The following is a 26,463-nucleotide window of genomic DNA, read 5'->3' as shown; positions in this document are numbered from 1 at the left end:
CCTATCAGATCACCATGGTCTAAGGCTGGTCTTTAATAACAACAAAGACAAGAAAAAGCCCATATACACATGGAAACTAAACAATGCTCTATTAAACAATAGCATGGTCAAAGAAGAAATAAAGAAAGATATTAAGGATTTTCTAGAATTTAATGAAAATGAAAATACAACATACCCTAACCTATGGGATGCAATAAAAGCAGTCCTGAGAGGAAAACTCATATCTCTGAGTGCTTCCAAAAAGAAACTGGAGAGAGCATACACTAGCAACTTGACAGCACAGTTGAAAGCTCGAGAGCAAAAGGAAGCAGATACACCCAAGAGGAGTAGACGGCAAGAAATAATCAAACTCAGAGCAGAAATTGACCAAATAGGAACAAAAAGAACCATTCAAAGACTCAACAAAACCAAGAGCTGGTTCTTTGAGAAAATCAATAAGATTGATAAACCCTTAGCCAGACTAACTAGAGGGCAAAGAGAGAGTATCCAAATTAACAAAATCAGAAAGGAAAGTAGAGACATAACAACTGAAACTCAGGAAATTCAAGAAATCATCAGATCCTATTACAAAAGCCTATACTCAACAAAGCTGGAAAATCTGGAGGAAATGTATGAATTCCTAGACAGATACCAGATACTAAAGTTCAACCAGGACTAGGTAAACCATCTAAATAATCCCATAACACCTAAAGAAATAGAAACAGTCATCAAAAGCCACCCAACCAAAAAAGCCCAGGTCCAGATGGGTTCAGTGCATAATTCTGTCAGACATTTATTGACGACCTAATACCAATACTCTCCAAACTATTCCACAAAATAAAGTCAGATGGAACACTACCTAACCCATTTTTCGAGGCCATAATAACCCTCGTTCCTAAACCACACAAAGACCCTACAAGAAAAGAGAACTTCAGACCAATCTCACTTATGAACATTGATGCAAAAATACTCAACAAAATTCTTGCAAACTGAATCCAAGAACACATCTAAACGATCATCTACCATAATTACATAGGCATCATCCCTGGGATGCAGGGATGTTTTAATATATGGAAATCCATCAACGTAATCCACCATATAAACAAACTCAAAGAAAAAAACCACATGGTCATCTCACTAGATGCCGAGAAAGCATTTGACAAAACTCACCACCCCTTCATGTTAAAAGTTTGGAAAGAACAGGAATCCAAGGCTCATTCCTAAACATAATAAAAGAAATATACAGCAAACCGATAGCCAACATCAAACTTAATGGTAAGAAACTTGAAGCAATCCCACTAAAATCAGGGACTAGACAAGGCTGCCCACTCTCCCCCTACCTATTCAACATAGTACTGGAAGTCCTGGACAGAGCAAATAGACAGTAAAAGGAAATCAAAGGGATACAAATTGGAAAGGAAGAAGTAAAAACGTAACTGTGTGCAGATGACATGATAGTGTATGTAAGTGACCTCAAAAATTCCACCAGAGAATTTCTACAGCTGATAAACAAGTTCAGCAAAGTGGCTGGATATAAAATTAACTGAAACAAATCAGTAGCCTTCCTCTACTCAAAGGACAAGCATATGGAGAAAGTAATTAGGGAAAAGATACCCTTCACAATAGTCACAAACAATATGAAATACCTTGGTGTGACTCTAACTAAGCAAGTGAAGGACCTGTATGACAAGAACTTCAAATCTCTAAAGAAGGAAATTGAGGAAGATCTCAGAAAATGGAAAGTTCTTCCATGTTCATGGATTGGAAGGATCAATATTGTAAAAATGGCCATCTTACCAAAAGCAATCTACAGATTCAATGCAATCCCCATCAAAATTCCAACCCAGTTCTTCATTGAGTTGGAAAGAGCAATTCGCAATTTCATCTGGAATAACAAAAGACCTAGAATAGTGAAATCCATCCTCAACAACAAGAAAACATCTGCTGGAATCACCATTACTGACCTCAAGCTATATTACAAGGCAATTGTGCTAAAAACTGCATGGTACTGGTACAGAGATAGGCATGTGGATCAATGGAATAGAATAGAAGATCCAGAAATGAGCCCTCACATATATGATCACTTGATTTTTGACAAAGGAGCTGTAAACATTCAATGGAAAAAGGACAGCCTCTTCAACAAATGGTGTTGGTCCAACTGGCACTCAGCATGCAGAAGAATGAAAATAGACCCTTTCATATCTCCCTGTACAAAGCTCAAGTGCAAGTGGATCAAAGATCTCCACATTAAACCAGGTACAATGAAACTATTTGAAGAGAAAATAGGGAAAACCTTAGAACACATAGGCACAGGAGAAAATTTCCTGAACAGAACACCAATGGCTCATGCTCTAAGGTCAAATATCAACAATGGGACTTAATGAGATTGCAAAGTTTCTGTAAGGCTAAGGACACTGTCAAGAAAACAAAATGGCAGCCAACATATTGGGAAAATATCTTTACCAACCCCATGTCTGATAGATAGAGGTCTAATATCCAAGGTATACAAAGAACTCAAGAAGTTAGACACCAGAGAATCAAACAATCCTATTTAAAAAACGGGGTACAGAGCTAAACAAAAAGTTCGCAATTGAGGAATATCGAATGGCTGAGAAGCATCTAAGGAAGTACTCAACATTCTTAGTCATCAGGGAAATGCAAATCAAAACAACCCTGAGATTTCACCTCACACCAGTCAGAATGTCTAAGATCAAAAATTCAGATGACGGCAGATGCTATCGAGGATGTGAAGAAAGAAGAACACTTCTCCACTGTTGGTGGGGTTGCAAACTGGTACAATCACTCTGGAAATCAGTCTGGCAGTTCCTCACAAAATTGGACATATTACCTGAAGACCCAATTATTCCACTTCTGGGCATATACCCCAGAGACGCTCCAACATACAACAAAGACACATGCACCACAATGTTCATAGCAGCCCTATTTATAATAGCCAGTAGCTGGAAAGAACCCAGATGTACTTCAGTAGATGAATGGATACAAAAATTGTGATACATTTACACACTGGAGTACTACTCAGCTATCAGAAACAATGAATTTCTGAAATTCTTAAGAAAATGAATGCATCTAGAGAATATCATCCTGAGTGAGGTAACCCAGTCACAAAAGAACAGACATAATATGCAGTCACTGATAATTGGATTTAAAAAAAAAAGCTCTGAACACCCCAGAAACAACTTACAGACTGTATGAAGTTCAAGAAAAATAAAGGCCAAAAAAAAAAAAAAAAAAAAAAATCATTATGCTTAATCTTTACACACTAAGAAAACTTTGACTATTTCCAGGTTACATCTTGGTTTACGTGTAGTTTATGCTCATTGTAACTAGTAAGATTTTAAGGCATACTATCAAACCTTTAAAAAAAAATCAAGTACTGACAAAAATGTATTCATATAGTTTTATGCAAGAATGCCTTTAAAAATTGTACATTTATCTTTGTTTTTTAAAATAACGTTGTTCAATTAAAAAAAAAGCATTTAATTGAAAAAAAATCCAAAATAGCAAAAAGTCATACCATGAAATGCTGGAGATCAGAGGACAACTTGTGTGGAGTTGGTTCTCTGCCACCATTACATGGGATTGAGAGACAAAACCCAGGTTACTGAGCTTGCAGGGAAAGTGTTTTTACTCACGGAGACATGTCTCCAGATAATACACTATAAAGTCTACTTTTACCATGGTAATAATAGTTTTATTACTGAGCTTGATAATCTAAATTTCATTTATATTGTTTTTTAAAAATAAAGTACAGTGGTAGTTGCAATATATTTCATAAAGGTGCTATAATCATTGTAGTATATAATTATCAAACTTAACCGTTTGAAAGGGCAAGATCTTAAGATAGTTTTCTTCATGTGGCCTTAACTTCCAAATTTCAAAGTCATATGTCTATTCATAAGTTCCTAGATGACATTAGTTTTGTAGGTGGATTTTATTTTCCTGATTGTTTTTAAGACATGGTCTCATGTATTCAAGCTGGTCTTTAACTTTCTATGTAGCTAACTAGTTTCCAGCAGCTAGTGAGAAAAACATGTTCAACATCACAGCATAAGGCTTGGCCTGGCTAGACCTGGGCCCGGGTCCACACCTAGTTCATTGGTGCCTGGCATGTTCCAGAAACCAAGGTCACTGTGCTGCTGGCACTTGGTTCTCTTCACTGGGCCAGTAAACTGCCTAAAGGCCATGTTAGCACTGTTTTGCTTCAAAACCCAAATTTTTAATTGAATAATTTTTAAATTAGTAAATTACTACAATGTTTTATGGAATTTTATTTTAAGCAAGTTGAAATAGGTTTTCAGCAATTGAAACTTGGCCAGTACAACTTGAATTGTAGGGCTTCAGCACCACATCAGCAGATCCTGTTTGTCGAGCTCTCGTGTGTCTTCTTTACTCTTGAATATGGCTTCCTGCATTCTGTTCAGGAATCTTTCTCGAATACATGCTGCACACTCTGTGGACATGCTGTGTAAGCTCATCCTTGAGTAATGGACTACAGGTTACTTTTAATCAGTGGCTATAAGAAGCTGAAAATAAATAGACCTCCCTCTGGGTATAGATCAGCTCTCAGTCAGAAAGGGAGGCAAGTACAAGCTCAGAGTCAGCAATGTAGTTCAGCCTGGCTTAGCTGTACCGGGAAACCCTGTCTGCTAACAAACAGTAAAGAGAGTGTATGCTTCCTTAGAAAGTTCCCCAAAATTTGGGGAGAAGGTTGGGTTAACATGGATAGAAAGAAAAAGATAACGGAGAGCAGCTAGGTCAGGATGCAGGTGGTAGATCCGTACATTTCAAGTCGAGTGGCTTCTGTGATGTACATCCAACAGACTGGACCTGGAACCACAGTCTGAGTTATGGAAGCCAATTCAGGAATAATCATTTAGGAAATGTCATTCTGACAGCCAGGGAATTTGGTGTCAGTTCTTGTTTGAGGCAGAGCACCTTCAGAGGGCTTGGGAAAGAAGCAGCGAGCACAAGATAGCCATTAAAGCCACTTTATTTTGGTCTTCTCAGGAACAGACCAGTAGGAAGCTCTGAGCTACGTATTCTCACTCTTAGAAAATTGGGGCACTCTGACTGGTTGTGTTTCCATCTGTTTTTAAGCTCTAGTTCCCCCAGATGTTTGTGAATTCAAGACTTTCCCACTAGGCCACACCTCATCTCTCAGAGTAGGTAAAACCAGCCAGTGCCAGCTCCTTGTACATATTCAGCATCTGCTTATAGTTGCCCTTGTACAAAGGTCCTCAGAGGCAGCCATGAGGTGGCTTCCTTCCTGTTCCCATTACCTGTGGGTGAGCATGGTGTGTTCCTGCTCTGTGGAATGTGGAAGACAGCTTGGGATGACTTCAAAACTTAAGATCTTTTTCAGTCAAAAATGCCATGTTCACTTTATGTTTTGCCATTTAAAAAAATACTTTACTTTAAAAATGCTTTACTACAAAAATACTGGTTCTTCTCACAAAAACTGTAAAAGACTCAACCAAAGCCTGCAAAGGCCTGTACCTGTAACATTGTAACAGGCCACCTATAGCCAGTAATAAAAAGTAAAGACACAAAGAAATTGATCTGTTATAATGCATTTTCCTCCATTCAAATTTTGCTATTAATTTTCTATTCCAGGAAATCTAGTATATAGAGAAATTGAATGCTGTTTGGGAGAGTATGTACTTTTAGAAAGAAAATATGTACCCTGTTTGTAATTTATCAGTTTAAAGTTCTTGTAACTAAATCTAAAATCTATTCAAGAGCAATCAATGAAGTTATTAGTACATGTCAATTGAAAAGATAGGCTACTTAACAGATTAAGTTTAAATACTAATTAGACTTGAATAACTATATCCAAATGCAACTTTAGAAAAGCAATACTATACTTTGACTTCTGTTCTTACAGTAAAACATGGTCTTAGATTGATAGGCATATTTCTGGTCAGTTATCTTTCTCTTAGGTATCATTTTTCTCTAGTGTTTTGTTTGTTTGCTTGTTTGTTTGAACGAAATCTCTATAATCTAGCCATTATTCTAATAATAGACTGGCAGATGTTCCTAAGGTGATTTCAATTCAAGGTCTTTAAACTGGATGACAGAAGGTTTGCCTGCCCCCTGGTTCTCTGACCTGGTCCGTTCTTCCCACTGACTGGCTGATATCATTCCCCATATCGACGATGCAGCAGCCCAAGGTTGCCTCGTTTTCTGTGTTCTTGCATTATGAATCTCCTCCTCCACGTCTGATGGAAGTCCAGTGGATAAGTTTTAACTAATTTGCATATCATATGTTTTGATTATACCCTCCCCAACTCCTTCCGGATCCTTCCCACCTTCCTACCATCTAACTTTGTCCTTTCTCACTCTGACTTTCAAAAATAGAAAGAAATAACAAAACAACAACAACAACAAAAGACCAAAACCCCCACAAAAACAAAAATCAGAACAAACAGGCAAAAGGCCAGTAAGACAAAAAGTGCCACAACATTGCAAAACGAAATAAAAGCCCACCACTAAGTTTGTTCTTCAGTTTGTACCTCCGGGTACATGGCTGGCCTTGGAGTGTGGTTAATATACCCAGTGACACTCCATTAGAGAAAAATTGACTTTCCCTTTGATATTCTTAGTGACTAGCTCTTGGTGAACAGTGGGACATGATGTCCACAACCCCCTTTCATACTGAGGTCCCTTTGGCTTGAGCCTGTAAAGGTCTGTGCTTGATGCCACAGTCTGTGAGATGGCCATGGAAGCCGAACACTCCTGTAAGCCTGCGTCTGCGTTCATGCTGCATCTCTGGAAAACTCGGTTTTTTAAAGTTGGGTTGTTTTCTTGTCATCCATGTTTGTTTTTGTTTTTAAAGTTTTGTGTCTCCCTTGTCTTTTGTTTGGCATTAAGAAGGCCCTTGGCATTCATGCTAATGAGGGGATTATAAACCTAAAGATACAAGCATGCACAGGTACAAGCCATGGGAAAAGATCCCACTCTTAAGATTTTTTTTTTTCAGTTAATGATTTATCTTAAATGCAGAGGTAAACTTCAATGGAAAAAGTTAATGATGGAGTCAAAGAAAGTGGAAACAGTTTCTGTTGCCAAGACCTGAAATGTGTGTTGGCCGAGTTGTAGGCAGCTGCCTCTTATTGATTGATGTTCACCTGCAGCCTCTCCAGATCATCTCTCTCGTTTCCATTGTCCCATCAGAGTGTAGATCTGAGCTGTAATGAGCTGAGTGAAATCACATTACCAGAAAACCTGCCACCTAAACTGCAGGAGCTGGACCTGACTGGAAACCCAAGACTTGCCCTGGACCACAAAAGCCTGGAGCTGCTCAAGTGAGTACTGCAAAGCATTGTGGCCCCTCACATGTTCACTAGCAGAGGGGTTACAACTTCACAAACACTTGGAACCAGAAGATTCGTTTGACTTAGAAGCCATATACACAGCAGGGAAGAAGACAGAAGGAAGGTACCATCCTCAGTTGGAACACAAATCACAATGGGTCCTGGTCACGTGACTGTGATGCCTAATGCAAATGTCACTGAAACATTTTGAAAGAGATACATTATGTGAAAGAACTTATTAGATGCTACAATCTAGATCCTTAAGGGAAAAAAAAAAAAAAAAAAAAAAAACTCAGGAGAGCTCATGGTGGATGTTGGTAGTGTGATCGGTTGACATTTAAGGGTAGCATCAGTAGAAAAGATGCCACTATTTGAATGTTCATCCCAGAACTCCAAATATAGTTAATATAACTGGGTGAGTCATGCTTCACAGATACTTTACAGCCATTACCATCCCGATGTCAAGCTGTAGAAGTCATCCAAAGGGTCTTTATAGTATAATGTTAGACAAAGAACACTTATGAAGGATTTTTACACATATTAATCTTTTTTTCAAACTAAGTATGTATGCATTCTACATGTGAGCATCTGCATGTGCCTAAAGCACACTCCAAAGGATAGGTACCGGGTGTTGAGAGTATTCTCCATACTCTCCTTTAAGTAGTGGATTCTGTGAGGGGCCTCTGCTTTCTCCTTTGTACTTCTCAGCCCTTGCTTTTGTAAATAACATTCTTGACCTGAACGGTGTCCAGCGTAGTCATTGTTTCTTCCATATATTCTTACACAAGGATGGATTGCCCACCCCCCAGAAGTCATCTGCCATATATTAGGAAAAATCTGAAAAGATGAGAATTTTGGTAAATGGGTTATTAGTAATCTTTTTGGGGAGCACAAATCAAAGCTCAAAGATCTGCTTTTTGGTTAGAACCCAGCTGTTCTAGTTAATGCTCACTTGCTGGCTTTTTAAATACTTGATAGAAAAACTAATGTGGTATATAACTGAAGAATGCTGTCTTAACAAAGAATGCCAGGGAAGACATGGGGACCTGATTTTTCCTCACTCTGTATGGGGTATTGCCTGAAGCCCTCAGACACCAGACTGCAGTGTCCTCATGCCCTGTAAGCTGAGTGGATGGTTGGCATTATCCCTAAGGTACTTGACAACAAGACTGGCATGAAATGTCAACATATATTTTCCTCTTCATGAATAATTTTGATATGAAAGCTTTATTTTAAATTGATCAGTGCCTGGCATGTTGGCTCATACCTGTCTGTAATACAGTATGTAGGAAGCTGAGACAGGAGGATTGTTATGAAACATTGTGTGGTTTAAATGACTAATCTACTCAGATAATCCCAGGTGTGGGGCCATCCCCTGGAATGTGGTCAGCCTACCATACCCTCAGAGAGAACTGACTCTACCCTCCAGAAGTCATTGGCTGTTCATAGATCTTCAGTTCACACTTACATTTTAAAAAGCAGTTAATGTTTATTTTAAGCACAGAGATCATCGTCAGGATATTTCTAGTTATATTTGAAATGAAATAAAGTAACTTGATAATATTTGTGTTATAATATAGACAAATAATGCTGAACCACCACAAATGATATAGATGATAAATGATAGACAGATAGACAGATGATAGATAGATGATAGATAGGTAGGTATGTAGATAGATAGATAGATAGATAGATAGATAGATAGATAGATGGATGGATGGATGGATGGATGGATGGATGGATGGATGGATGGATGGATGGATAGATGGGTGAGTGGATAGGTGGGTGGGTGGGTGGGTGGATGGATGGATGGATGATAGATAGATGGATAATAGATAGATGGTTGATGGATAGATGGTTGATAGATAGATGGTAGATAAATGGATGATAGATAGATGGATGATAGATATAGGCAGTTAGATAGATGATGGATAAGGGATCCCACAGTTATATTTGCATAAATAAAATCTGGTAGTCTCTGCAGTAAGCATATGTTACTGGAGTGAGTGACCTTCTATGGTGAAGGCGTTGTGCTCTCAGTCTTAAAAAATAATTACTAAGGATGAATCATAATACTGAAAATGTTACCTTCTGGTTAGTACCCCAGAGTCTTCTTAGTAACACTGGGGAGTTTCCGAATAGTACTGTGATTGGGGATGTGCCTCTCCAAGCTGGAGTGAATGCATACAGGAACTCTCCAGAGCCCAATCCCTTTCCAGATGTCATCGTATTGGACAGTCCACACAGCCATCTTCTTGGGAGGCCACTTAGTTACCTAGTTAGCTGGCAGGTGGTCGTTTCATTACAAAAGATTTTTGAATGAGACAGACACATTAGTATTTTTTGTATAATTGTTGGAAATGGAATTATTTCTGTGAAAATTCTTTGATCTACAAAGATTTCAGTGTCTGTAGAAGGGTACCATCAGTAGTCATGAGCTGAGAGAGAACCCAAATCTCACATCTTAGAACATATAGTGAACTAGTAACTTATTAATATAATTTTACATGTCTGCTGTAGGTTTGTATGCTTTAGGAAGACACTGGAAGATCTAGGGGGTGGCAAGTCCTCAGTAATGTTTGTTGGCTATTGAAATGGATGATGTGGACAGAATTGGGTTTGTAGATGAATACTGAAGAGTTTTTTTTTTTTTTTATCACACAACTCTGAAGAGTTTGTTCTTTTCAAGTTTGCATATAACTTAGCATGACAAGTACTTTCTGTTTGCTTTTTAGTTTTATTTATGTATGTCTGTATTCATGTTTGTATGTGTGCAGGTGCTCATGAAGTCAGAGGTCGCCCTTGTTCCTCAGGAGTCAGCCACTTTTTTTTAAATTGAGACAGGGTTTCTCACTGGGGTCTGGGGCTCACCATTAGGCTAGACTATCTGACCAGAGCTCCTGTGTGACCAGACCTGGTCTGACCAGGTCTCCTCAGTGCTGGCATTGCAACTTTCCATGTAGATTCTGAAGCTTGCACAGCACTTTTCCAACTGAGCTATCTCCCTGTTGTGTTAAGTTGTGTTGTTTACTCATGCCAAGAGTTGACATGTAGTGTACAGTCTGCCAATCTCTAACTGCTGCTCTACAGTCCCTGGGAAATGGTCTTTGTGCCGCATCCACACCCGTGTTCTCATTATCAACGTAAGGCACCTGAGGAGCAGGTTCCTGCTGCCCATAAATATTTCATTCACTGTAGACACAGCAGAGGTGGAAAGTGGAGAGTGCTTAGCAGTGTCATCTCTCAGGTAAAGGCAGCAGATCTCACTCAACTGTCCCTGACGTTCCCTGCCATTCTTTCTCCCCTTAGTAACATCCGCTGCTTCAAGATTGACCAGCCGTCAGCAGGTGATGCATCTGGAGCCCCAGCAGTATGGAGTCATGGTTACACTGAAGCATCGGGAGTAAAAAACAAGTACGTTTTGTGAAACTGTGGACCCAAAAATGCTTGTTGTGTGCCGCCTTTCTTGGGTAGGAGACCTGCATCCGTGGGTAGTATGGTACATCCTTGTGTCCTGTAGAGTTTCTTAGAGCATGTTTCTCCAGAATGAGGCTCACTCCTCAATGTTTAAGCACCACACTGAGGACCTGCTTGGAATCACATGCTCTCCTTTTGTGATAGCTGTTGCTAGGATACAGGGTAGCTGACACATTATATCTATGTAAGGCCTAAGTATTGAAATGTATCTCAGCTCCTTTGAAAAGCCCTTTATCTTTCTGGGAAGTCTGTTTACAAAGAGAGAAGCAGCTGATTGTCTGTGCTCAAGATCACTTACATCTCTGACTGTAATATGCCTACAGTCCAAACCAGCTTGGCAGCCTTTGATCTCGATTCCCTGTCATGTCATCTGCTTCTCCTGCCATGAATTCATTTCTTTTTATAAACTATTTTCACCAGTCACTCTATCTTAGCTGTGGATAAGGATTTTTCCTGATAATACAATCAAGCTGATCAGACTTGCTCACACTGTATGAGGAGGTACTGATGAAAAGCAAAGTCCTATAAAGTAGAATAGTCATAATTTATTTGCCTAAAGCCTAAGAATGCAAAGTATTGAGAGTAATGAATGAATAGAAAGTGGAAAATGATCCAGTACTAAACTCGTTAAATCATGGGCATAGTTAGAACCAGCCCGATAAACAACAATATTCCCACGTGGGTCTATAATCCCCAAATTCAGAAGGTAGAGGCAGGAGATAGAAAAAGAAAAAGAAAAACCAACATACATAGAGACAGAGGTCCTCACAGCCTTCTCACTGTCACCCTTCATTAGAAAGTTTAAATTGTCTGAGGTTATTCTAAGTGTCAAGGATTGAGAACCACACACTTTCTGAGTGCCTTTCATGGACAGTAGAAGGTGGGGCATGCTACCACACCCAAGTGCTTTTCTGGGTCGTTCCTCCTTCCCTGTAGGTAGACTTGGCTTTGTGCTTTCTACTCCACAAAGGCAGAAGCCCTGAGCAGCCTACACTCCGGCTCTCCTCACTGTGTGCTCTCACTGTCGAAGGAAGAGATTGGCATATTCTTCTGGAAACTCAGGATGCCTTTGTGGAGGTCATTCCATGTTAGACTGTAGGATGCCTCTTACACATTCAGGATGTGGTTGCTTTCTAATTCTAGGACATTTGCTACCTACTCACCTATATGAGTAATGTAAACAACAATTAGATCTGTTTTTCTGAATATTATTATTTTTTTACTTAAGATTGAGAAATGTGTGTAAGTAGCGAATGCACTGGCCTGTGAGCTGTCTTGGAGTTGAACACACTTGCAGACAGCCAACTGGATCAACAGAAGGCAAACAGCAACCCCAGCCCCAGCACATCAGCCAGCCCTCTCTTTGACTCTGCTGTTGCCAGGACACATCACATGTGCTTGGGCATTTTTGCTGTTGCTGTATTGTTTTGTGTTTGCTTGTTTGTGTTTTTATGGGGTAGAGAGTTATGGGGTTATTTTGTCTTTTTTTTTTTCCTAGACGGTTGTGTGTTTTATTCTTTTATAAATGAATTGGTCATTTCAGCATCTTTGCCTTCAAATCTGGGTGGATCAATGGAATTGAACTGATCAACCTGTCTGTTTTTATGTCAATACAAGGCTGTTTTTGTTACTATAGTTCTTTGGTACAACTTAAAATCTGGGTTGGTGATACTTCAAGTGGTTATTTTATTATTCAAGATTGTTTTAGCTTCCTGGGTTTTGTATGTGTGTATGTGTGTTTTTAAATGAACCTGAAAAATTTTTTAAAATTTTTGTGAAGAATTATGTTGGAATTTTTATAAGGATTGTATTGGATCTGTAGGCTGCTTTTGGAAGATGGCCATTTTTACAATATTAATGCTACCCATTCATGAGCTAGGAGATCTTTCCATTTCCTAATACCTTCTTCAAATTGTTTCCTCAATTTCTTAAAGGTTTTATTATTACTAGTCTTTCCCTTGCTTGGTTAGAGTTATCCATATGCATACATATGTGTGTATATGTGTGTGTGTCTGTGTATACATACACATACACACGTAAGGCTATTGTAAAAGGTATTGTTTCCCAGATTTCTTTCTCAGTCTGCCATTTGCATTTAGAAAGGCTACTGATTTCTGTGTGTTAGTTTTATATCTTGCTACACTGCTGAAAATAGTTCTAATCTATAGAAGTTTCCAGATGGATTTTAAGGGTCTTTAATATATAAAGCTATATCATCTGCAAACAAAAATATTTTGGCTTCTTCTTTCCCTGAATTTTTCATTTTCAGTTTGGTTTTTCTTTGGTGATTCTATTTCTCCTTTCGTGTCCTAGAATGTTTTTATTACCCTGTTCCACTGTGTGTTTTCGCAGCCCTCCTTGGGTAATTTGTTCATATCCTCTCTAACGTCCTTGAACATATTCATGGTACATGTTTTGAAATCTTTGTCTTGTGCTTCATTTCCAGGGCCTGCTGTAGCAGGCTTGCTGGACTCTGGTAAAAGCATGTTCTTAGCTATTCTTGATTGTGATTTTCCACTAGTGTCTGGGCATGTGGAGTTAGGATGATTAAGGTGATGCTGGCTGTTGATATCTAGTCCTGTTTTTGTTGGACAGGGTGTTCTGTGCCTTGGTTTCTGCTGCCCTTTCTGGATCTTAGGAAAGTGTGTGGCTGTAGGTTCCCTGGTAGAGAGTATTCCTGCATGTCTGCAAGTGGCCAAAAGCAATAGAGATGGGCTAGAAGCAAAGCCGAGAAGGGCTGTGGTACAGAGCTAGGGGATCCTGTCCACATCCAGAGGTAGGAATCGTAGGGAGGACGGGCAAGTGGGTGCAGTAGAAAAGGATATGTCTGGAGAGTCAGGAATGGGCAGATGAGGAGGACCCTGTGTAAGAACAAGAGCTGGAGTGCCCAGTGGATGGAGTTGAGGTGCAAGGGGGTACTAGCAAGCTGCAAGCAGGCTACTACAGGACTGCAGGTGAGCATAAAAACAGCGAAGCTAGATGCCGGGAAAGGAGGTACCCAAAGGAGGGGTGGGAGAGTGAGGCACCTGTAAGCAGGCTGTTCCAGAGCTGTGGCAAGAGTAATGAAGGGTAATGTAAGAGGTCTGAATCTCAGTCAGAGTAGCCTCTGGGGCCCCCATGTAGCAAGTGTTTCTAGGAACCTGGCTAGAAGGTAATGCTGGTGTTCAACTTTTGTGCTTTAAACCTATTTTCCTTTTTCTATTCTAAGTGTTCTTTTTTATAGGCAGCATAGAATCTTATTTTCCTTTTTTATCCGGTTTGATTTTTTTTCTGGTTGGGGGGGTAATTTTTAGGTCTTTTATTCATATCTAATGAAAATAGCTTAAGTTTAAATTTCAACTTATTTGGGTTTTGTTTGTTTTCTTTCTTGTCTGAATGTTTGCTTGCTTGCTTACTTGTTTTCAAGGCAAAGTTTCTCTGTGTAACAGAGCCTGGATGTCCTGAAACTCGCTTTGTAGGCCACAGTGGCCTTGAGTTTACAAAGATCCACCTGCTTCTGCTTCCTGGTTGCTGGGATTCATGTGTGTGCCACCATGCCTGGCTTGTTTTCTTTCTTTCATTTCCCCTCTTAAAAATCTTAGTTGTTTTTCTTTTCATTATTTTGGGTTGAATGACTTTAATCTCATTTTCCATGTTACCTTCCTTGTTTTATTTCTGTGTACGGGTGCGGGCAGGTGTGTGTGTTCAAGCACATGTCTTTATATTGTATTCTTTTACTTATTACAGCTTCCCTTCGATTTCGTATCTCTTCTTACAGAATGTGGGAAACATCTCAGCTTCTCCCGTGTCTATGTTTATACTGTCTGTTGCCTTGTCTGTTTTTCTTTCTCATTTGTTATAAAATTCCAGAATGCACTGCTTAGCATTTTTAGCTTAGTGCTCTGCTTCCTGGAGTAGTTAGTGTTTCTCGGCATCGGTACTTTAGGCATTTTGAGCCAGGTAAAAGGCGGCAGGGGAGGAAACCTCCTATTTATCGTGGGGTGTGAGCAACATCTCTTGTTTCACGTGGAGGTGCCACAATCCCACTGTAGCAGGAACCCCATGTTTTCCACTGGGCTTCATTGTTCTGCAGGCGTCAGATCTCCTTGGTCCTGCTCTCTGTGTTTCTGCAGTGAAGTCTTCAGGTGGAACCCTCTTGATTGTGCATCTGAAATGTCACGGACTGTTACCTTCCCAGTCTGTTCTTCACTGGCTGGGAATCTAGACTGTACTTGACAGAAGCTCCTCTGCAGTCATGTCCCTTGTGGTTTTGCCACAAGCTGTCTGCCCTTCGTGGCTTTGTACTGTATCCTGCCTCCCTTCTTCATGGTTTGTATCGATTTGATTCTCTTGTGCCCTAAGCCATTCTTTTCTGTCTCTTGCTGGCAGTTTGTTAAGCTTCTGTATCCATGGGGGTAAAGTTTTCATCACGTGTTAAAGTGTAACTATAAATGTGTAAAGTTCCTTCCTGTCTGTCTTTTCAAGGCTCTTGCTGTTCCCATATATTAGGCTGTTTGATATCACCCCCCATGCTCTAGTGCCCAACTCTCCTTCTAATCCTTTTTCCACTCTCTGTTTCCATTGGCTGTTGTATGTGTGGGGTTTGTTGTCAGGGTCTTACTACGTGGCTCAGGCCGACCTTGAACTTCTGCTTCTCTCATGTGAGCCTTTCAAGTGCTTGGATCATAGGCCTGTGTCCTTGTGCCTGGCTTCTTGGTTTTACTTTGGAAATATCCTGCCTTCTAGTGCTCATGGCCTGGTGCTCCTCATCCAGCACTGTCTTCTCCTGCAGCCTCTGTACTTTCCTGTGGGATAAGCAGGGTCAGCATCACCCTGGATGCTGATGTTTCCGGCGCTGTACTGCTACTCTAGCTTATGTGTCTGTTCTCCTCAATAATGATATGCTTGTGTAGGTTACAAGTTATATCCTCATATTATTTCTCATGTGTTTTACTCTCCCTTCTTCCTTGTCATTAGAGGTAACATTGGAACTGGAGAGATGGTCCGGCAGTTAAGAGCACATATGTTCCCCTTGCAGATAAGTCAAGCTCAGTTCCCAGTTTGGCTTCCAGCCCCCACGTCAGGCCACTGAAGGCTGCTGTAGCTGCAGTTGGGGCCGGGGTCTGATGCTTCTAGTTTCACAGGCATCTGCACTCATATCTACAGTCCTCACCCCAGCCTCACACACACACACACATAAATAAAATGAGTGCTTTTTAACATGTAAAAATGGGGTCTGGAGAGATGGCTCCAGTTAGGAGCACATGCTGTTCCTGCAGAGGACCTGGGTTCAGTTCCTACACACGACAGCTCACAGCCACCTACAATTCCAGGTTCCCTGCTCTGCTCTCAACCCCACAGGCAAAACACTCACTCACACATGTAACATTTGAAAATAAATAAAAATTGTAAACATTTCAACGGTACTAAAACTGGAAGAGAAGGGTGAGAGAAGGCAGAAGTCGGTTGATACAAACTGTCTTTGCTCTGTTCACTGAAACCTTCCCGGAGGCAGAAAGAAAGACCAACCAGAGCATTGTGGGTAGGGGAGGAAATTAACTGTGTCAGGCAGCATAAGAAGGAAATGATGAATGGGCTCATCACAAAAGTGTTTTGACTCTGCAGGCTGTGTGTCGCAGCCCTGTCTGTGAATAACTTCCGTGACAACCGAGAGGCCCTCTATGGTGTGTTTGATGGAGACCGGAATGTGGAGGTGCCCTACCTTCTCCAGTGCACCATGAGTGACATCTTGGCTGAAGAACTTCAGAAAACGAAAAATGAAGAAGAATACATGGTCAATACGTTCATAGTCATGCAACGGTAAATGATTTCTTCTTCGCTCTATCTTATGTATTTATTATTGATCTTGTTTGACGCTTCTCTGTTATTAGAAAAGTTGGTTACAGTAATGTCAGGGCACACATGGCTGAGTGTAGCAGCTGATGTCAGGCTTCTCTGTCAGGTGTGGACTGTGCTTCAATATGAGATGCACTGACATTCCTACGTCAGTGACAGGGATTCATTTCTCACAGAACTGGCCTCTATTGGTAACATATTTTTATCTTTTATAACACTTAGCCTCCTCCAACCACAAGGACACCATAGGTTTCTTAGATCTTCTCTTATGGGGTGTGGAATTCTCTCTGGAATGGATTGTTTTTCTCCCAGTTTGTTGACCAATAGGAAATGCTTTCACTGGTTTGAAACTGAGTGGCTCAGATTTTAGAGTAGTTTTAAACCATTTTTGTATGTTACCCTCTCTTCCCTTACTCAAGGTTGGTGCAAGTATTGCCAACCTCTGGGCTGCTGCCTTCCTCTCATTGTACCTGCACCGGAGCTTCAGGTCACTGCAAGAACTAAGCCATACGACTCAAACTCTTAGGGTCACATACTACAAGGGCTCCTCAGTCAAAGAGTTTTTCATTCTTTTGTCACCTTGAGGACTTTAAGGATTGTAAAGAATTGCCTTACTGTGAAAGGTGTGCCGCAGACCCTGCTCTTACAGGATCTGTGGTGATAAAGATCCTAGTGCTTTGAAGGCTCTGGCAGTGCTGATAAGCTCTCTGCCTCTTCTTCCTCTCCCCATGGAGAACCTGACAGAGATGATGGCTCATAACCAAGATAGGCAGCGTCTGCCTGCTGTGGAATGCTGCCCCTAGCAGCCTCCATGGCTGTCTGCCTCATGCACAGCCAAAGCAGGCAGGTTTCTGGCTCTCGGGTCTCCCCCTGCCTGCCAGGTTCCTAGTGGGTGCAGACAGTAATTGAGCACAACAGTAAAAGCTAACAGTCATTGTTCTAACTGCCTTACATACCCAGTAAGATAGGCATTGCTACTCTGCATATCTTGTTTGTGAAACCAAAGTACATAGAGGTAAAGCAAAGTACCCTCCAGGCACAATAGATTGTACAGGCAGAATTCTGAGACCCCATGGATGCTCTTGTCACCACACACAGTAACTTTTCTAGTTTCAGCCACCTCCTTGTCCTAGAAGACAGGAAATATCACACACACACATACACACACACACACACACACACACACACACACACACACACACACACCATCCAAATAAACCTCTAGTAGACTTCGGTTCAAGCTTCTCCTCACCAGTCTTTGTGCATGTGGAAGTCATGCTGCCTTAGAAGCATGTACCAGTCAGATCTGGCCATGAGTCCTACAACAGGCCCACCTGCAGTGTCGTCTTTGTGACTTTGCCTGTTGGTTAACAGGTGATAGGGCCAGGGAGCACTTCAGTCCTTAGAGTAACTGCCTATTCTTAGTGCCCAGTTGTCATGTGTGTGGCTGGGCGTTCCTGGTTTCCATTGCTTCTGTTCCCAGTTGTTGAACTCAGATTCTGGCAGTGCTTCTGGGTCTTTCCTGCCCTCATTGGGCAAGACAGGCAATTTTTTTTGTTTTTGTTTGTGTTTTTTGTAACTGACAAGGCTCATTATAGGAGGCTTGGAAATGACCATTGGTTAGACCTATGATGAGAGTTCTTTGCTCTTTATGATGGTCAGTATTTATAGATTCTCAAAATAGTCAAGAAGTACATGGGTCAATGGACAGTGGAGGATAAGGTGAAAACACTCAGTGTTTGACACCTGAATGCTGTGTCTGTGGCTTTTATGATCAAGAAAGTCTTGGCTGTACAGACAAGAACGGTGGTGAGCATCCATTAGAAGAAGGGTGGTTAGGATCAATCTGCAGTTCATGCATGGACATACAGTGTTTGTACCTATTCTGATTTCCATGGGAACAGAGGGTTTTGAGAAGTGTGTGGGGAGAGAAGCAACACTTTCTTGATGTTTGGGAATGTAGTGCTGAGGCTGTACAACTGATGCAGGACAGCAGTGCAGCTTTCAACCCACAGGTGCCCTTTCCCTGCCAGGTGAGCAGACACCTCTCCATGTGCACGTGTAGCATCAGACCATTTTCTTCTTGGAAGCTGAGTGGCTTTGCTGAACAGGGCTGAGCCTAAGCTCTGGCCCTGTATAGTGGTGTCATCTTTCTTCTGAATGACAAAATGTAGTAAGGTGTTTGAGTGTTCACCCTTCTCTTTGGGCTCAGGAAACTGGGAACTGCTGGGCAGAAACTTGGTGGCGCTGCCGTCCTGTGCCACATCAAGCATGACCCTGTGGACCTGGGAGGATCCTTTACCCTGACCTCTGCTAATGTTGGCAAGTGCCAAACAGTTCTCTGTCGAAATGGGAAGCCACTGTCTCTGTCCAAGTCATATACCATGAGCTGTGAAGAAGAGCGGAAGAGGATTAAGCAGCACAAAGCCATCATCACTGAGGTGAGGAGCCAGTTTTCCTCAGACAGCAGGGAGACGTGAGCAGCACCCTCTGGTGGAGAATCCTTGGGCAACATTTCTCTTCAGAGGAAACTTTTGATCTTAGCTCAGGTTTAGAGTTCCAAAGCCATAGTATTACAAAGTAAATTCTGTACATCACTGTGGAGTATCACTGTAGTTTAGAATAATAAGGCATTCATCAGTTGCATGGACACAGGAATGCTTCATGGGTACTGTCCCAGTAGATAACTGGACTCTTGAATCACACTTCTGCTTTTGTGTCTTTGTTTTCTCACGTGTAAAGTGGGAATCAGATACCTGCCCTACTTGACAAGGGTAATCTTGCACAATAGCTATGGTGTCTGTTCAAGTGTGTAATATTTTCTGTTTTGCCAGTTGAGTACTACCATTCTCAGCAGGTAGGAGGCAAAGTACAAGGTCTAGAGATATATTTGATCACCAAAACTGGGACACTATTGCCATAGAAAGAGTAGAAGCTAGGTCTCCAGCTAAAGAGCTTACAGTGTGGGCATAGTTACACAACAAAATTTACCTGGTCCCAAATGGCAATAGTACTGCTGTTTAAAAAAACAAAAACAAAACTATGGCACAATCTATTATCAATGAAACTTGAAAACTAGCTTCTACAGTTCTTTGTTTACTACTTTACCAGCATACCGGTCATTCACCAGTAGCCTGGAATATTCATAAATAACACATTTGCTCATGAGAACATAACCTCTTAGCAGTAAAACTCTCAGAACAATGCACTGCCTGAAGGAGAATGTCCAGAAGAGAAAAAGAGGCTGTGTTGAGCATCCCAGGACACCAGGCAGCCATGAGACCTGGGCTTGAGCACATAGATACATTCAGTTCCCTGCTGTTCCAGCACTGAGGTTAGCGTGGACGTTGAGCAGGTCAGGGTGGGCCGTTTAATGCTGAGCAGCAACACCGAGTGCAAGATGTCTTGCACATGAGTCTCAGTCTGTAGTCAGCTGTGTTCTCCCCTTTTCTGTGCGGCTTCTCTTCCTCACTTCTGCTTGCTCTGCTCAGTCTTCGACAGTGAGTACTTCTCACGCATCCTTCTGTACCTTGAAGATGTCCTCAAAGCACAAACTGGGGAGAAGCCTGAGGAGTGGCTCGCATCCAGATCCCACACCAGTGAGCAGATGTCATTACTGGAATCAAGGGAGTTTCAAACTGCTTGAAAGCCTGCTTTACCCACCTTAGTTCCCACACAGCCCCTGGTCCAAGCATAGCTGGTGAGGTCACACTGGAAAGGCCCCAGGAACAAGCAGATACTCATGGGTACAGGTGGAGGCACGCACTGAGCTGAAGCATGGGGGCATTCTCTTGCAGAAGTATGTAAGCCAGAGAGACCCTCATCCCTGGAAGGTAGAGAGCACAGCTAAGATTTAAAAGTACTCATCTTTTCCCCAGCAAATGGCCCGGGTTTGGCTGCTGGTCTCAACAATATGAGCTGTCCAAGACAGGGCTCCTTGGTTTCTACATTTGTCCTTAGAAGTCAGGCTCAAGAAAAGCATAAGAATGGGCACTTCTGTTAGCATTGCCTCTCCAAACACAGAGCACTGTGACCCAGAAACAAGCATTCGTGGGTCATACAAGATGGCCTAGCCCTTCTCTGTGCTGGCGGTGCTGCTGGACAGTCATGAAGTTGAATTGTCACTGTCCTGGGTGTTTCTATGGGGCGTACCTCTTTAGAATCCAATAAGCCTGCTTGCCATGTGAGACTAGACATCAGCTTGTCTCGAAGAGACTTACCACCCAGTATAAATGTGGTCCCTGTTAAAGGAATAGCCAAAAGGAAATGCTATTGCTCCTTACAAGCCCAGGTCTACACTTCAGCCCTTCCATATAGGGTGTGTGAGCCTCCTCTGTGAGGTGCCCAACACTTCCCTGTGACCCAGTCAGTGGCCCAGAGGGAGGCTGCTTGGTAACCACATGTGCTCTGTGCTCACTGTCTCTTTGGAAATTCTTCTTTTAGGATGGCAAGGTCAACGGAGTGACAGAGTCCACACGCATTCTGGGCTACACCTTCCTCCACCCCAGTGTGGTGCCTCGCCCCCATGTACAGTCGGTGCTTCTGACTCCACAGGATGAGTTTTTTATCCTGGGCAGTAAAGGGCTGTGGGACAGCCTATCCATTGAAGAGGCTGTGGAAGCCGTGCGCAATGTTCCGGATGCTCTGGCCGCTGCCAAGAAGCTGTGCACCCTGGCCCAGAGCTATGGCTGCCATGACAGCATCAGTGCTGTGGTGGTGCAGCTCAGTGTCACCGAAGACAGCTTCTGCTGCTGTGAGCTCAGTGCTGGAGGGAGCATGCCACCACCCAGCCCAGGGATCTTCCCGCCCTCCGTCAACATGGTGATCAAAGACCGGCCCTCAGATGGGCTGGGAGTGCCATCCTCCAGCAGTGGCATGGCATCTGAGATCAGCAGTGAACTGTCTACCTCCGAGATGAGCAGCGAGGTGGGCTCTACAGCCTCTGATGAGCCCCCGTCTGGAGTCCTGAATGAGAGCAGCCCTGCCTACCCCAGCGAGCAGCGCTGCATGCTCCACCCCGTCTGCCTGTCTAACTCCTTCCAACGCCAGCTGTCCAGTGCCACGTTTTCCAGTGCGTTCTCTGACAACGGCCTTGACAGTGACGATGAAGAACCCATTGAGGGTGTGTTCAGCAATGGCAGCCGGGTAGAGGTGGAGGTGGACATCCACTGCGGCCGGGCCAAGGAGAAGGAGAGACAGCAGCACGTGCTGCAGGTGCCAGCCGAGGCCAGTGACGAGGGCATTGTCATCAGTGCCAATGAGGATGAGTCGGGTCTGTCCAAGAAGGCAGACTTTTCTGCTGTGGGGACCATTGGGCGGCGCAGAGCTAATGGCTCTGTAGCTCCCCAGGAAAGGAGCCATAATGTGATAGAGGTTGCCACGGATGCACCTCTCCGGAAGCCAGGAGGCTATTTTGCAGCCCCTGCTCAGCCAGATCCAGATGATCAGTTTATCATACCCCCAGAGCTGGAAGAGGAAGTCAAAGAAATCATGAAACATCACCAGGAGCAGCAGCAGCAGCAGCCTCCACTCCAGCCACCACAGCCACAGGCACAGCCACAGCCACAGGCACAGCCACAGGCACAGCGGCACTTCCAAATGGATCACCTGCCAGACTGTTACGATACACCACTATGACCCAGCCTAAGTACTGTTTTAAACAATAAACTAACCAGAGAGACCGAGAGAGTCTCCCAGGCTCACATTAAACCAGGGGTGTTACTTCATGCCCTCTCCCAGACACTGCCCCACCTGTCTCTGCAGCTCATCTGTAGGTTCTCTTTGTATTGGTTACTTTTAATAATTAACCACTTTTCTTCTAGTGACACTTTACCAATATGATTTAAATTTGTTAACTTCTTTCCCTAACATATCAGCTGTGTAAAGACAAAGAACAAAAGGTTTAATATATTACAAAGAAACAGTAAATGATAATGTAATATTTTTAAAAATGGCTTTTTGTTGTTTTGTTTGTTTGGAAGGCAGGGCTAGTTGCCATTGCTAAATGATTTAATAATATTGTAATTGTGTATTTCTTTGTGGGGAAAGCTTTTTTTTTTTTTTTTTTTTTTTTTTGTCTTGAAAATGATAGACATTTGTAGAATACGGAGACTAACTCCTAGGAGTTGCTTTACTCTGTCACGTGACTTAAGTCACTGGGACTCACTAATTTTCTCTGAGAGAACAGTTGATTGAGAGATTTCTATTGTAAATATCTCAGTGTTCCATAGTAAAGCTTAAAGTGTTTGTAGTCTTGGCGTAAGAACACAGCCTCAGTAACTGACTTCCTCCTTGCTCTGCTGAGTCTCCCCTGCCCCAGCCCCACCTAGTTCATCTTCAGTGTGGGCCATTTGCTCAGCGTGTTTCTGTGCAGATCTTGGGAACCCAGAACCTTTTACAGATACTTTTTAATTGTGTTCCTTCCTGCTGTCACAATCAGCATGACTGTATAGAGTTCCTTAGACCATCTACATATCCAGAGTTATATGGAAACAGAATGCCCAAATGGACATGTCATAATTTTTGTTATAATAAATATGAAATTTACAAGTACTGGATCCATCTGCTTTTATCTCGACATCCAAGTGTGTCTTACAATCATACTGGCTTAGGATTGGAAGGAATAGGTGGGTGGGGGTTGAGATTGACCAACATTGTGCTTTGGGGCTTGTTTCCTTTTAATATTCAAGTTCAGCTGCAGTGAATGAGGTAGTGAAAGTGATCTTCTGGTCAACCGTATACGCAGCTGCTGTTACCCTTTTCTCTTTAGCATTATGCAAGGTAGATACCGAAAGAGGACAGGATGCATGCCGCAGAGAGGAGAGCCCTGCAGAAAACCTGCAGACCTAGAGAACCAAGATGGCTTTCAGCTCTTCCAGGAGATCATGCATCAGTCAAGAGTTGTACTTGGAAGACAGGTGGCACCAGTGTCTGTCTGTCTCCCTTCAGGTATGCACTGAGTAGTGCTTGGCGCCCAGACTGTGACCAAGGCCACAGAATGAGTTAGCTCATGCCTGCACAGTAGCTGAGGAGCTGTGTTTCCCAAGTGTGGCAGGGGCCCTGTCCCTTGAACTGGCAGTCCAGTCATCCCAGAGGATGATCCTGTCCGACTCTCTAGCCCTTCCCTCCCTTTACTGTGCATCATACCCTGTGGGGCATAGGCCAGAGAAGCCACACAAGTTCCTGGTTTTCCCCAGTGCCTTATTTCCTTTTCAGCTGAGCTGACTTTCTAGTTTATCAGTGCTTAAATTCCAACTCTGGGAAGAGCTCACCTTTGTAGAGGAAGCACAGTGTGGCTCTTCCAGAGGGATCAGAACCTGTGGACTGTGCTGGCACCTGAGACAGCAGACGTGGGGAAGAACAGCAGGATAGATGTTGTTGTGTTTGTGTGTCCCCATCCATCCGTGCTGTCTGTTCTGTCACTGAGATGTTGTGTGCGTACCAGATATGCGGAACCATGGAGACGGAAGTTCCCCTTTGGGGACTTGCGCTACATAGAACATGGAGAGAAGAAGCTCTTATGCTGCATCCGTGCGAAGGGACTGAAGAGGTGTAGACGTACAGGGAAGCCTCCACGCTTTTATGTAGGATCTGCCCCAGTTTGTTTCCTAAGGAAAGAGTTTTCCCTTCTGTTTACCAAGATGCATTCTAATAGCGTATGTAAAGCTGCTAATAAATCTCAAGTGGGGTTTGAGCATTAAGTACTTTATTAATACTTGAAGACCCCTGAAGCCATGATGTCTACACAGCAGGCATTAAGGAGAAAAGGTGGCCCTGAGGGTCCTGCCTGTGAGGAGATTCAGGCCACTGAGAACGGGAGTGAAGAGGAGGAAGCAGTGACCCTAGTCAGCTGATGACGTTGTGGGGGGCCTGGACACCGGTTCCTGTTGGATCAGCAATGTACTACCCTGTTCAGACAGCCTCCAGGCCAATCTGGCCAGGGCCAGACTAGTGTGGCGGGGCTTCCCTTCTATCAGTTTTGTTGTAGCACCACCTACTGGTGAGTAGTTTGGGGGGAGCAGCTGTGGACGTCATTTGGACAGAAGAAACTGTTTAACAGTTTTCTTCAACGTGAATAGAAAGTAATCCTCGCCACTAAGTAAGTGTGGCAGAGATGTTGTATTAAGTCCTAGTGTCTGCTGCGCCTGTACCTGTTTCTGCTTTGTTATGTGGTATCATGGGTGACCTTCATGCTTCCTATAATAGGCAACTTCCCATGGGAAGTTAAAATACAGAAATAACATGTTACCAGAATTATAATTCTATCCAGCATTTGTCTTCCTTTGTCTTCCCTAGGGTTAGAAAACAAAGCAAAACAGAAAGCATCAATGGTACGCTTGAGTCTTAACAGTAAATCTGTGACGTCACTGCTGGCTGTAACTAAGGGAGGGAAAAAGAGCCCCGTTGGTGTATGTTGACTCTTCCTCAAAGGGTCTTGAATCCTTCCCTGGTGCTAAGCAGGAGACTTGCTGAAACGTGAGGGTTGTATTGCCTGTAACCGCCTCCCAAGGGACAGTAAGAAAAGTCACTAAGGCCTTACTTGTAAGCCATCACTATTCCAGCTTAGAACTAGGCTGCTCAGAATCCGGAGCACGGCTACTAAGTGGCAAGTGGAAGAGAAGATGAACTTTTGCGGGGAAAGTTCCTTGTATTTCTTGTCAGTAAATACTGCTAGTTTTTTTTTTTTCTTTCAGTTCATCTCCTGTAATTCCCATGTTGTGCAAACTGCTTTCGTCATGGTCATTGATCTGACCTGTGTGGATATAGATCGGTATGTTTGATATGTGTTTGCAAACGTAAATAGCTCTAAAGTATTTGTGATGGCTTTTTTTCTTTTCTTTTCCTAACCCCTACCTGCTCTATCAGTTGGAACAAAGTTCACACTTGGTCCTGCTCAGTTAAGGGAAAGGAGCCCTGTCCTGACCTCCATCTGACTTACGTTTTTACTCACCCGCATCCAGAATCCAAGGCTGGATCAAAACCAGCACAGGACTTGCAGAGCCTGGCTGGGGTGTGATCTTGAGAGCCTTGAGGGTCTAAGCTAGCCCCAGGTTGACCCTAACCCCACATGAATGTCTGAAAGCAGAACGGTGTCCCCTCAGAATGGTCCCCTCACAGTGGCCCCACTTACCTTCTAGAAGGCATTGAACACAGGAAGAAATGGGCAAATGGCCCTCCTGCCACCACCTCCCCTGACTTTACCATTTTGTTTCCTGGCCTCACTTTACACATAAATAAGTGCTGCATTTGTTGGCCTTTGGATCATCTTGTTCAAGAACACAACTGTCTACTCTGTGTAAAGGAACAGAATGCTTAGAGAAGGGTCCCTCCTGCACACAACTGGAGTTTCTCTTATCATTCTAATCCTCTAACATCAGGAAGAGCTGCCGGGCAGCACACTGAAGTCTTTCACTTTCTGCTCCTCTGTTTGGTTTCAGTGAACTTGACCTTTTCTCCAATAAGAAGCCCTGTCTGTTGAAAAGACATCAAAATGGCAATTAGGACTTTTTTCAGTGTCCTATGTCTAGTCCTTAAATGCACCCATACTTAATTCCAAGTCTTTAAGAAGACCACCTCCCTAATAATGCCTGAGTGTGCCCGAACCAGCTCCAAATTGAGAGTTGCCTTTAAGTCAGAACTAAGCCAAGCAACACCCTTTATTTGCCTCCTGACCTACCACACTTTTGATGACTACCTATAGAGTGTCTCAGCAGGCTATATCTCATTTTAATATGAGCCATGCCTCCCAGGAGCCCAGCCACCCATTGCAGGCAAATACTTGCGTTCTTTTCCTATTATGATGTCACCTGCATGTCATTTTCACCTTTGAGCCCTCAGT

The 26,463-nt window shown here is 42.8% G+C and overlaps 1 protein-coding gene across 1 annotated transcript in view; it reads left to right on the top strand.

Annotated features, from left to right (window-relative positions):
- Nucleotides 1-23,166, top strand: part of PHLPP1 (PH domain and leucine rich repeat protein phosphatase 1) — a gene marked incomplete at its 5' end in the record, with an annotated part of 196,198 nt that extends 173,032 nt beyond the window's left edge. Inside the window, 5 exons of the mRNA XM_080926865.1 lie at nucleotides 7,174-7,304; nucleotides 10,623-10,727; nucleotides 16,395-16,589; nucleotides 18,838-19,066; nucleotides 21,069-23,166. Of these exons, the coding sequence (XP_080782991.1) occupies nucleotides 7,174-7,304; nucleotides 10,623-10,727; nucleotides 16,395-16,589; nucleotides 18,838-19,066; nucleotides 21,069-22,262 (1,854 nt within the window). The 3' untranslated portion in view covers nucleotides 22,263-23,166. The remainder of the gene's footprint in view (nucleotides 1-7,173; nucleotides 7,305-10,622; nucleotides 10,728-16,394; nucleotides 16,590-18,837; nucleotides 19,067-21,068) is intronic.
- Nucleotides 23,167-26,463: the final 3,297 nt, after the last annotated feature.

The sequence above is a fragment of the Micromys minutus genome (assembly GCF_963924665.1).
Source record: "Micromys minutus genome assembly, chromosome: 12".
NCBI classification, from domain to species: Eukaryota; Metazoa; Chordata; class Mammalia; order Rodentia; family Muridae; genus Micromys; species Micromys minutus.
The sequence above is the reverse complement of the archived record's forward strand: the minus strand, read 5'-3'. Positions and strand labels throughout refer to the sequence as shown.